The sequence below is a fragment of the Molothrus ater genome, chromosome 27 (genome assembly GCF_012460135.2).
Source record: "Molothrus ater isolate BHLD 08-10-18 breed brown headed cowbird chromosome 27, BPBGC_Mater_1.1, whole genome shotgun sequence".
Taxonomy (NCBI): Eukaryota; Metazoa; Chordata; class Aves; order Passeriformes; family Icteridae; genus Molothrus; species Molothrus ater.
The window spans coordinates 4,329,641-4,342,832 of NC_050504.2; the positions used below are offsets into that span (position 1 = coordinate 4,329,641).

The 13,192-nt window shown below is 44.6% G+C and overlaps 1 protein-coding gene across 7 annotated transcripts in view; it reads left to right on the plus strand.

Annotated features, from left to right (window-relative positions):
• The window catches only part of TANC2 (tetratricopeptide repeat, ankyrin repeat and coiled-coil containing 2), a 147,308-nt gene that overhangs the window by 109,712 nt on the left and 24,404 nt on the right, over positions 1-13,192 (plus strand). For all 7 annotated transcript variants that reach the window (XM_036398998.1, XM_036399002.1, XM_036399000.2 and 4 more), the window contains 2 exons: positions 10,529-10,637; positions 12,868-12,990. In XM_036398998.1, coding sequence (XP_036254891.1) covers positions 10,529-10,637; positions 12,868-12,990 — 232 coding nt within the window. The remainder of the gene's footprint in view (positions 1-10,528; positions 10,638-12,867; positions 12,991-13,192) is intronic.

Sequence of the window (13,192 nt, forward strand, 5' to 3'; positions counted from 1 at the left end):
GCAAAATAAAGAGCAGAATTGTTCTGTAGTGATTTTGCACTGTAAATGCATCTGTAATCTCTATCCTGACAGCAGCTGAGTTCCTGGCTTAGCTCACAGGGAACAGAATTTAATCACAGTTAGATTTACATTCTCTAAGCCCAGTGATCTTTATCAACAACATGACTTTTGTTTCTAGTGACAAGTGGAAACAGACCATCTGACTGTAATTCTCATCATTTACCCTCATAAGTTTTGCTCCATTTTTCTGCCCATTTCTTAAAATGATAATCATGGAGCTTCCTCCATCCCAGTGACTCCCACCTGGTGCTGCAGGTTTTGTGTGGCCTGGCTGCAAGAGAGCTTGCTGTGAGCTGGGTGAGGGGACAGGAGCCAGTACTCCTGGCAGTCATCACTGATCACCCAGCACCTGCCAGAATGATCCCTAACAAGAGCAACTCAGAAAAATCACTGCTTTCCAAATCACTGCTTTCCAAATCACTGCTTTCCATCAGTACCATGAAAATAGAATGTAGGTGCAGGATGCTTCCGTGGTGGTGAGGCATGTATTGGGTGCTGTGGGTGGTAGCAGTGCCTGTGGCTGAGTAACCCTGGGCACTGTGGGTCCAGAAATTCTCTTCATCCTCACAATGGTGGGAAAGGGCACTCTCAGAGCACCAGATTCAGAAGGAAATTCAGATGTGCTGCGTTTTAGATGTTTCTGCACTGAAACAAAGTGTGTAATCAGCATGAAGGCACAAATCAGACCGTGGTCGCTCAACAGGTCCCCAGAAAGATTTTTGTTCAATATTTGGGTTTGGTGCTGCCTTTCCCATGCATCACAAACACATTGTGCTGCCCTCAAGACTATTTGGGAGATTTTCAGATATCACTTTCTATCTCATATGTGCCATTAATGTGAGGAAATTATTGGTGACTTTATGGAGACCACTCATGCTCTGTGCAAGCAGGGTATCCCCACGAGCTGACCTGGCTTAGCTCCTTCCCACAGGCAAAAAGAAATTCCAATGCATCAACAGGCTCTCACTACCACAGGCATGAGCCCATCCATACTGGAGGACTGATAAATATCTCTGATGTATAATGTGCACTAATTGCATTATGCTCTGATGGTAACTAATGAAACCAGATACAATCCAGAGATTAATAGAGAGGGATCCCTGAGCTACAACACTCCCCAAAATCCTCCTGTCCAGCTGGTACTGAGCTCAGAGCATGGGAAACCCTGAGCAACAATTAAGCTAAGTCATGATTTTTCATTTTATTTCTTGGAAGAGAAGCAGAGCTGGCCACTGACAGAGCTCACAGCAGTGGCCTGTGAAAATCTGTCTGCATCTGGTTTGTTCACAGCCAGATGGATTTCTTTCTGCTCACTTGGGCATTGAGAAGACATGACAACTGTACAGAGCAGTCCTCAGGGTTGTCATACATGAAGCAGTTTGACCCTACCCTGTCAGTACGGTGACAGTAGGTGAAGAATAAAGTTGCTGAGGCTGATATTTTTCCCTGCAAGAAGAGCTTTGAAGTGAAATGTGGGTTTGTGAAGCTGCTTTTAATTGAGTGACCCTGACAGAGTGTCCAGGTGTGAGACCATTATGAAGGAAATTGGGATAATGGGCCTCGTGTCCACTTATCTCCCAGCACTGCAGCTGGGATAATCTCCCTGATTTCATTAGTGAGAGCAAGTTCTCATGTTCTCAGAAGCATGGAAGAGAGGGAAGGGGAGAGGAGGAGCACCGTGTCCAGGAATTATCACATTTTTCTATGCTTTTAAGAAAAACAGCAGATCTCCACCCTCTGGGGTTTTGGTTAGCCTATTGAGAATGCTGACCTTCTTCTCTGAACCCTCATCATGTGTTTGCTGTCCAAAGCAAAGGCTAATTGGCTCTGAAGGGTAACATTCTCACTGCTGCTCTCCCTAGAGAAGAACCCCTCAATTTTTTAACACAGGGCTCCAGTGAGGCATTTGTCAGAGCACTTAACCAGCATTGCAGTAACGACCTCCCCAGCCTGTCAGGCCAGCACATCAACCACTTGATGTGCTTGCACTTGATCAGCAACCAAGTGGCTTCCTTGACAAATAGCATAAAACATTTTAGGGAAAGACCCAATCCTTTGTGACTGGTGCTTGGAGGAAGTGGTTCTTACTACACATTCTTCCTACACTTGTATTTCTAAACCTAAATTCTGCCCTAATGCAGTGCTTTTTTCTGCCCAGACTTAATCAGAAACTTCTATGCAATTATTTTCCGTGTTTTTACAACACTAATAAATGTTTTATCGTTTTGCTGCTGCTGAAAGGGCTGTGAGCAAGACAGAAATGAAGTGATTTTCCCTGGCAAGGCAGTAAGAGAGCTGTAGTCAGATATGGACCCCAGAAGTGAAATTATTTTATCCAGGTTTAAGTGTAAACATCTGAGTTACTTGTCTAGACTTGCTTTATAGTCAGAGGAGAGAAATTAGAGTGATTAATTTCATCCTGAGCTGAAAGGCTGCAGTAGGTCAGATGAGGAGTGCCTGGGAAGCGTCTCGTCCAGCTGAGTTATGAGGAATCTCAGGATGATGGGCTCCCCAGGAGATGTTTCCAGTACTGACAGGGCTGGATGAAGTGGATCTTTCCAGGCTGCTCCTCTACCCCACACACAAGGCTTTGAAGCAGATCAGCAGATTTTCTTTCCTCGTTCAGGAAAGCTGAGGTGGGATAAAGATACTCTCAGTGCTGTTGCTGCATGAGTATCCCAGTTTGGGCTTCTGTGTCTCAGGGTGGCTTTGGACCACCACGTGCTGGTGGTGGTGGCTGAGGGAAGAGGCTTTGTGCTACTTGGGGGTGTCCCAGCATCCGTGGGACCTTAGCAAAATGAAGCATTTTAGATCTTCACCTTCACCTCTGGCTTGGTGAAGCCAAAACTCACCTGATTTTCGGGGCTGCCATCCAGGTGTCTGTTGCTCAGGCAGCCACTCCCATCTCCTTGGGTCCTTGGAGCAGTTCATCTGGCCTCTTCTGGCTGCTGATGGGGCGAGCTGAAGCCCAAAGCCCAGTCCCTGTCTGGCCTCCAGGGTCACTGAGGCAAGGACATGCTGCCCAGAGAGGTGACCTGTGCAGGACTGGCACTTGGCAGAGGTGGTTGGTGCCTTTGGTGTAGGTTTGCTGCTCCTAGGGCAGTGGGTTTTGAAGGATAAGCATTTTATGAACCCACAGCAAGGCCATTTCCTCACCTCTTCCCTCCTCTTCGACATCCATCAACCAAATCTGTTTGTCAGACCCCAGCTGAAGATACACTGCATGGATAAACATGCAGCAGCAATCCAGGCAGAAGGAAACAGCTCTCATCTAACACCCCAGTTGCCATGGTTTCTGGCAGAGCTGTCTTTCAGTACAATACTCTGTAGGTATTTTACATTTTCCTTTTTCTCTCCTGGGATCACATTGCAAGTGGAGACTTTTCCTGCACAAAATTAATGTTTTTATGTATTACCCAGCAAAATGATAGAGTGAAGGCTTTAGAGCAAAATTGGGGGTTTTGTTTTATTTTGATGGAATGCTGAATCTGATTGACAAATAACAGTCCTCAGTGTAAAGATAATTCATTTAGAAAGTTGGGAGAGAGAAGAAGTTGGTGAAAGTGATATTTCTAGCAATTCAGGAATAAACAAACAGCTTTAAATGGGGAGTTGCTCCTTGCATTGCATGTCTTAACTTCTTAAAAATTACCCCCAGATCAGTCCTCCATATGGTGCTCACTTGGGCATTATGGTGCATGGATTAATTGATTTTCTTTCTCTTTTTTATTATAAGAGTCTCAAAAGCTCTTAAAATGCACTCAGATTGATTGCTAGCTGAAATGATCAAGTGTTCACCAAAACCCAGCATAGGTCTTAATTGTTTTCTCCACATCCATGAGGGATGGATTTTATTCAGCAAAGCAGAGGCATTGTTTGAATTCAAGGTGAAGCAGAATAATGGGTTTAGAATTTATTTGAATTCCTTATATATTAGGCCGAAAATTAAAAATGATGCAGTGCCCGCTAGTACCTTGTGGGGCCAGAGATGGAGTAATCAGGTTTTCCAAATTGGAAAGGGGCTGCTGCCATTATTTAGCATTGCTTTACACTTGGAATTACCTCTCTAAGTCTTTTTCATTGCTCCAGAGTGCCAGTTTTGTCGCTCTGCGAGTGCTGTAGCTCACAGTGGGCTTTCTGAGTGCCCCAAGGTGCAGGCAGCACTCACCACATCAGCACAGCCACAAGCACATGTTGTCAGTTGTTTTGCCAAGGGCTGGATGCCACATGCCACCAAAATACAGGAGGTCAGGTTATTTCCTTGCCCAGCCTGCTGTCTGCTCATCTGCACTTGTGCAAGGCCTGTTCTCAGTCAGTGCAATTAATGACCAGATCTGGTTGTTCATCATTTCCACAGCTCTAATTTTGGCAGAAGTGTGGTAGAAGTGGTGGCTGAGCTGTCATTTTGGGCAGAACTTCCTCTGCACCCATTGAAAGGGAAGGAGAATACAACATTTCTCACTCTTGTCATTTACCCCTCAAGCCCTATTTATTGAGTGCCATATTTGTGGATCACAGAGATGAGTCCATCATCATGTCCTCTAGTAAATTGGAGAGGCAAACCCAATCTGTTCACCAAGTATGGAGTGCTGACTCTGAGAATACAACTTTTAGACGTCCCATATGTCTTCCAAAAAATTTTTTTTGGTTGCATGACTTGGAACCCAGTAATTTTGAAATGTAAAAAGAATGGGTAATAACTCAACAAAGTGAGTGAAGGAAACTTAGCATATGCAAATTCCACATCTCCAGCATCTCAAGACATCAGCTCTAGCCAGAGAATCATGGAGGGATCTGTGTTGAAAGGACTTCAAAGCCCATCCAGTTCCACCCCTGCCATGGCCTAGGACACTTTCCACTACACCAGGGTGCAAACCCCATCCAACCTGGCCTGGGGCACTTCCAGGGATGGGGCAGCCACAGCTTCTCTGGGCAAGGACCTCACCAATCCCACAGGGAACTCTTTCTTCCCAATATCCCATCAGACCCTGCCCTGTGGCAGTGGAAAGCCATTCCCCCTTGTCCTGTTGCTCCAGACCCTCTCCAGCTGTCTTGGAGTCCCTTTCTAATGTCATGCAGAAATCAGAGATCAAAAACAAATTACTAAAGCCACTGGTAGCAAGCTGGGAATCTGTAAGAGGGATTTAGCAGTGCAGGGAAGTGACTTTTCTGCGGGTTTTCCCCTGAACTGTAGCTGCAGTGTCAGTTGGAAGAGACAAGGAGAAAAGGCACCGATTATAAATGGTGACAGATGAGATGGAGAGCAGATGTGATCAGTGCCACCATAAAGGACATCAGCAGAGCAGCTCGTTTTGCCTGGCTCATTAGACATGCAAACCTCAGCACTGGGATGCAGCGAGGGGTTGAATATATTCAGTATCTTAGGTTGCTGTCCTCATAAAATCTGCTCTTTTCCTTCTCTTCTGGACTTCAAACTTCTGTCTGCTGGGCCGTTTCCACATCTAAATGGAAGAAAATATTCACAGAATAATTCATCCTCTGGCACTGAGCCACCAAGAAGAGAGGAGTAGGATTAACCAGAAACTGATTGAAGAAAGAAATGTTACTGAATTTTTTCCTGGTACTTTATTCCTGAAATATTAAGACCCACTTTTAGAGCAAAATCATCTTCCAGCAGTGCAGGAGAGAGTAGCCTTGACTATCTTATTTGATTTTTTTTTAAATAATGTGAATTCCTTCCAAGTTAATTTGAAGTTATGACATCAGAGGGAAACTACATTACAAAAAAAATCAATAAATCAATTTAGGTGATAAACTGCTCCTTTGAGAGAGGCTCCTGGAGCTGAGCTTGGCCTTTCTGCAGGACAGACATCCAGATATCCTCCTGCAGGGGAGAGGCTCTGGGCTTTGTCAGAGCACACATCAGTCTCTGCACTGCAGTTATGACATTACACTTGGCAGAGCTGAATAAAATGTGAACACACATCTCTTTGAAGACCAGATTCGCTGGGCACGGTGTCAAATCTCCTGCTTTGGGAACGTTTTCATGGGATTAGCTGGAAGAGGGGAGATGTGGGTATAAATCAGGGAATTTGGATGTTGGTAGGTTCAGGAGTGAACAGGACTGATTCTCATTTATTTTTTACTTGTCTTTTACTCTGGTATTGCAATGCCTTAACACCAGAGTAATTTTATACTCTTTAAAATCTTTTTTACCTGAGAACTGGAAGAGTTTAGATGATGCACAGATCTGGAAGCTTTCAATATTTTCTTTTGTACTTAATCTGCTGTGTTTCACTGCTCTTTGGTCACACCAGTATTTTATCAGTGAGACTTTGTCCTTTTCCATCTGTGACGTGAGGAATGAGGTCACCTGGGGACTGTGCTTGAGGTACCAACACCCAGCATCATCTTGCTCTGCACCCAGAGCTGTGTGTGACTCATGTTTGGGTGGATAAGGGACACTTGTGTGGAGATCAGATCCAGCGTCTATTTTTAAGTGCATGGAGTGACAGGACAAGGGGGAATGGCTTCAAAATTACTTGAGAGTGGGTTTAAATTGGATATTAGGAAAATATTCTTTCCTGTGGTGGTCAGGGTGGTCGGGCCCTGGCACAGGGCGCTCAGAGAAGCTGTGGCTGCCCCTGCATCCCTGGCAGTGCCCAAGGCCAGGCTGGGCAGGGCTTGGAGCACCCTGGGACAGTGGAAAGTGTCCCTGCCCATGGCAGGGGGTTGGACTGGAGGGACTTTAGGGTCCCTTCCAACCCAAACCATTCCATAATTCCACATAACCTCATGTGCATCCCTTCTCTTACCTTCCTTAGAGCTGCTGCAGGTGTGCACTGGTTTGTGCTGTGTTGGAATGATTAGAGACTCATTTTTATGTCTTTTTTACATATATGCTTACACATATATAATTATTTATCTATATACACACTGTATATATGCACATTTCTACACACACACACCTCTGTGCCCATCTAGGCAGACTCTTGACCATGACAGGAGTGGATACAGGCACAGGGAGCAGATTAAAGCTGCAGGAGCTGAGCTGGCAGAGCTATTAATTTTTCACCAAAAAAAAAAAAAAAACCCATACATTAAAAATAGAAAAATCTCTGATGATAAACTCTGCAGTGGTGAAATTCAAAGCATATCATTTCACTGAGCTCCTTGATGTAGAAATCATTACTGCCACTCTGCTGTATTAAAGGAAAAGAAAAAAAAAAAGCTTGTGCTGTTGCAGTCTGGTTTAGTTTCCAATTAATGTTGACAGAACAAGTATTTATCAAGCAGCTGAAAGCCAAGGTCTGGGAAGCATTGCAGAGGTAATGTATTAGTCATGAATACTGTACCTTATTCTGGAGTAGTTCGTACATGCCTTATTCATAACACCAAAGCCATGTCTATAATGAAATTTAGGTAAATACCCTTCCAACTGCAGCTGAAGAGCAGTTTGGGAGCTGACTGCACTGGTGTGTCAGGCAGGAGCTGCACTTCAGCTCTTGCTGTGAAGAACAGGCACCTCAGAAGCTTCTGGATTTTCATTTCATGCTTAGGATTAATGCAGTTACAGATCCATTCAGAGCCTTCCTAAACATTCTCAAAGAGCTTTTCACCAGCAAGCAAAAAGCTGGTGTGGTTTGCTCTCCTGTGATGTGGAACACAGAGGCAGAAGGGTGTGGCTGAAGAGGCTTTGGGCACAGCCTCTCACAGTCTGGAGCAGAAGGATGCAGCTCCTGCCTGAGGATCTCCCCAGAAAGGGAAGGAGCTGATGGCTCTGGATGGCGGACTCATAAAACCTTGGAATGGTTTGTGTTGGAAATGACCCTAAAGGCTATTCAGTCCAAGCCTGTGCCATGGGCAGGGACACTTTCCACTGTCTGAGGTTGCTCCAAACCCAGTCCAACCTGGCCTTGGGCATTTCCGGGAATGAGGCTGCCACAGCTGCTCTGGGTAACCTGTGCCAGGCCCTCGGCACCCTCTTAGGGAAGCCTGTTTTCCTGATGTCTAACCTATACCTACTCTCTGTCAGTTTGAAGCTGTTTCCCCTTGATCTGTCACTCCAGACCCTTGTCCAATGTCTCTCCCCAGCTCCCTGGTCAGTGACCTACAAGTTCTTGAACACCACCAACCTTTGGGTGGAGCTGAACACCTTGGCCCCTCTGAAAAGCCATCACAGCATTGTGAATCTGATGAGTTAATGGGATGGACTGAGGGTATTGCAGCAGTTACAGGTTTTCAGCATCTGGCAGAAAGGGGCTGGGTTCAGTCCAGCAGTTGCTGTTCCACTTGACTTCCAGCAGTACCTGGCACCACTCAAGCTGTGTTTCCTAGCCCCTTGTTTCCTTCTGATCTGTATCCCCTTCCTCCCCATGGACATTCCCAGAGGTTAACCAGTGTAATGAGCAAATGCATTTGTCTCTCTTCTCTGACAGGAGGCCTGACACTCACCTCCCATTCCAAAGAGGGGGAGAGCCAAAGGAAGGCAAGGCTACAAGCTGGGCTTAGCTCAAGGTGCTATAAGCACTTTCAGGGCCCCTTCTGTCCCAGCTTTTTATGTTTTGTCCCTTGTGTTGGTGCTGTATGGAGAGTTCTCACAGCACAGATGCATGGGAGCAGGGGCACTCCCTTGCACTAGGGCATGTGATGGGTTTTCAGCACTCAGCTGAGGCATCAGAGCTGTGTTGTGATGGGCAGAGTCACCATCTGGAGAGGCTTTTCCTCCAGTCAGGGGAAGCGTGGAGCAAAGGGATCCCAGCACGGGCCGTGTGCCAGGCCAAGGTGTGGAGAGCAGCTTGACTGCAGAAAAAGGGGCTTTTCTTCAATTGCTTTTTATGACCTAAGAGGGAAAGTACTGTAAGTCAATAAAAACATTTCAGAAAACAGTTATTTGAGTTGATGGTGCCTCTATAAACAGAGCTGCATTTTGGAATAAAGCACAACAGAATTCCCCACCAGTGCAACAGTTTTATTACCTGTAAATGGGATGTGGTGCTCTCTCACCTGTCCAAACCTGGGCATCAAGTCTTGCCTCGTAAGAACAATTATTATATTTGTTTTTCCAGCAGGCACATTCTTGTCCTCCCAGCACCATGAGGGCCGACAGAGCATCACTGGGCTCTGCTCACACAAATCCATGTGTTACCAATCCAAAAGGAGGTTCATTGGCAGGGCTCGGGGGACACCTTGCCAAAAACCTGGCCGGGGCATTAGAAGTCATTCACTTTTTTTCTGAGTTTATTTTGAGATGGATAGTATTCATCCCTGAATGGGGATGAGCTGGTAAATCCCCACTGCTGTGAAAGCTTCTATCTTGTGTAATATTTACTAGATGTTTGGCCATCCAAGGTATTTCTTTGCTTTGCCAGACAGGGATGAGCTAATAACATTTCCTGTCCTTAAAAGCCCTTTTAAAGCCACAGTTGATATCATATTTTATTTTCCTTGGCTGGAAGGGGTTAGATTGCTTTTAGTGCAGTCACATTTTTATGTACTTCCAGAAATGAAGTGGCTTAAAAGGACTCCCTTGGGATCAGCCAGAGGCTTAAGGAAGAATATAATTTTGTTGGTAAAACCAAAAAAACATCACACAGACCACTGAGGTCCCAGGGTGGAGCTTCTCTGGCTCCTGCTCTGCTTGCTGCATGTCCTGCTATGGCATCCACACATGCCTGGGGCACCTGCAGGAGCAGGTATTTGCTGATCTCACCCAGAAATGGTATTAAAACTTCACATTTCTGCATCATGTGTGTGTTCTGTTTGTCTGTGGGGAATCATCTTCTTGCATCTTTGAGAAGATTCAGCCGTGTTGAACTTGCAGCATTACAAGATGGAAATCTGTAAATGTTTAAAGGTTTAAGAATGTCCATAAAATCATCTTTAAAACAACAGAAGTTATTGTCAGATATTTTTTTTTGCCTTAAACAGGACTTGGTGTGTAGTTCAGTTAACTTGCTGTGGTTGGCAGTCTGGTAGGGCATTGCCAGAAGCATCTTTATCACTGGGAAAGCTGGAGAATGTGTTTAGAAGGAGTTTTACAAAGCAATAAAGTTGTTTCATTCCATGGGACTGTCCACAAGGTAATGAGTGCAGGTGTCATTCAAAGGATATTTTATTCAAAGTGTGGATATATAAAATACAGCATTTTCTAGTGGCTTCAGGTTGGTTACAAGCTTTGCAAATGTGGTTTGCCTCTGTGAAATGACAATAAAAGCAGCACTTCAGCTTTCATTGCATTGTACCTCTGGTGTTTCTAAATTACATCTACTCATAGAAAATCTATTGGGGTTTGGTTTTTTTTGCTGTTTGCCAATGTCTGAGGGGTTTTGAGCTGTCATTGATCACCAATAATAAAGGATGCAATTAGTTGTTGGTTTAGAGGTGAGAATTCAGCCAGCTCTGTTTCCCAAAGCTGGATGTGGTTGAAGGATTAGCATTTTTGTCTTCAAAAGTTGTTTTGTTGGTGTAATGAGAAATACTGACGTACCTTTTCTTCTGATTTTAGGAGTGGCCACACACTACTTGCCTTCTGGTTTTCTCGACAAGAAGGAAAATTAAACAGACAGCAGACTATTGAACTGGGACATCACATTCTCAAAGCACATATTTTTAAGGTAACAAAAATTCAGATGAAGGTTTACACCAACCTCATCCACAGCACCAGCAGCACTCAGTCTTGTCATGGGGTTGGTGTAAGAAGTGTGATTGCTTGAGGCTGCTGAAGCATGGAGAAGTGAGTTTAGAAAATTGGCTGTGGTACCTAAGAAATCCTTAAAATTAAACCCTCCTTCAGATGGTAAATTCAGCAGATAGCCTCCTTACCTAAAATTGCTCTCTACCATAAGATGCTTCTTGCTCTGAAAGATGAATTTTTGTAGCAGCATCTAGGAAAAAGGAAATCTTTAAAAAAGAGCAGTTGTGAAGAGTCTAATGAAAATTTAGGTTGTAATGGGAAAATTTGATCGTTGTTGGAATTGGCTGATTGGTCCATCCTTCTCTTCACACTGACATTTAAGACCTGGGTAATTGAAAAGCAAACTTGGATGTGAGTACCAATATGACCCATAAACTAACTATCATTCTTCCTGCTGGCCCAGGCACCAGAAGGTGGGAATGAGAGGGTGGATTTGTAAGGTCACAGGAAATGCAGATTTTCTTAAAAGTGTTAGGACCTGTGGGTGCTTAACACTAGTAAAAACAAGGCTGTATTTTTATCTGATCTCTGTATGATGTAGATGTTGTATGAAGCTGGGATTTGTTTTCGCTGAAGGATTCACTCTGCCCCACTGTTCTGAAGGGGGAATTAGAAAAGGAAGATATGAGCTGAAAAATGAGAAGTAGGGCAGGCTTTTGCCTGAATGGTAACTGAATGATAATGGTGCTGAATGTACTTTTTCTTTAAGGGGTAAATGTCACCTTTTATGTCTTGCACTAATATCTAAGTGTATATATATATATTCTAATGCAACAGTTAAGATTTTTATAGCATCTGTGATTATCTTCAGAGGGCTATTCTCAAAATATCTACCCTTTTCCTTTTCCTGATGGTGATTCAGGCAACTTATTTATGGGCTTGATAGTAGTATAACTATTTTTAAATTCTTTTAACTGTTTGTTATAAAAATGCTTTCCCTTTCCAATTTCACCATTCTGAGTTCATGAAATTTAATATTGACCTCTAATGTCTTGTGTAATTTCAAAAGCAGCATTTAACAGTGGCTCAAATTCCTGACCTCTCTTTCCCTCAACACAAGCAGGTATTTTTTGTGGTTTAGCTCCCTGAATTTTAAGGAAACAAGTACATGGAGCTGTTATTTATAAGAGCTTGTCTAATCTATTGCTTCTTTTGGTAATAAAACCGTTTCAGATGACAAATCTCTTGATGGCTAGGGTGATGCTGCAGATTATCTTTCACACAGAGGAATTGGAGGCTGCAGCCGAGTCCAGCAAGGGGCTGGGATGATGATTCCCACACATCTTCCTTCAGAGGAAGGAAACCCCACCTTGTGCTGAGGTTTTGTGGCACCAGCATCATCCCAGTGCCAGGCACACCAACCAGACCTGGGACCCTGCTGCTTTGCAGGGGTGGCAGTGACCACCCGGCGTGCCAGGGAGCAGAATGCGGGGTTTGCATGTCGAGACAGAATTAAACGTGCAGTGCAAGATGCCTGTGCAGTTTCCATGGAACCAGCAGGCTTCCGTGGGAAATCAGTGTCAGAGCAGCAGCATTCAGGGCACACTGACAGCATGGCTCCTGCTGGAATTGCCATCCCACCCCTCTGCTCTTCCATCCAGCTGTTCACTCCCATCTGTCGGCTATGGAGAAATGATGGCTCCTTCCACAGGAGGGAGAAACCTGCTTCACTGTGTTCTGCCAGTTAGGGGTGCTGGAAAATACGTCAGACCTTCAATATACTATGTATAACCTGGTCATGGACACGAGCTAGAAGAGTTGGAGACAATCTGGTACAAGATACCAGGCTGTGGTCGAAAGCTCCTGAATTTATCTCGCTGTGAGCAGATACTGTGTACTTTGTTTAAAAAGAAAAAAAGCAGCAATCTGTGTTCCTAACATGGCATTTTGTGAGGGTGTTGAATGGATCTGGTTGCTCACACTTAAATCCTGCCTTTCTCGACCTTGGACATGGCTACTTTACCTTTACAAGTAATTTTCTGCAAGCTTATTAATTGACTGTGAAGGTCAGATATGGCAAATTGTCACATTATCTTGGGTGCAGTCATTATTGTCCTGAAACTCCTTTGAAGTCCAGAGACCAGGAGGGTCTGCCCAGTGTAACTGAGCAGATTTGTAAGTGTGGATCTAAGTTCCTTTCTCTTTTTCAGGGTCTGAGTAAAAAAGTTGGGGTATCTTCCTCTATCCTGCAAGGGCTTTGGATCTCCTACAGTACTGAAGGTCTTTCAATGGCATTGGCATCTCTGAGAAATCTCTACACCCCAAACATAAAGGTACTGGAGGAAAGGTTGGAGAGCTGGGGCGTTCAGAATTCAGACAAGAAGCTCCAGCAATGGGCTTGGTACTGGAGGAAAAGTTAGAGAGCTGTGGGGTTCAGAATTCACCCAAGAAGCTCCAGCAATGGGCAGGGACCATGCAGAGTATTCACAGGAGCCATGTCCCGTGTCCTGGCCATGCTGAGCAGCTTGCTGGGTG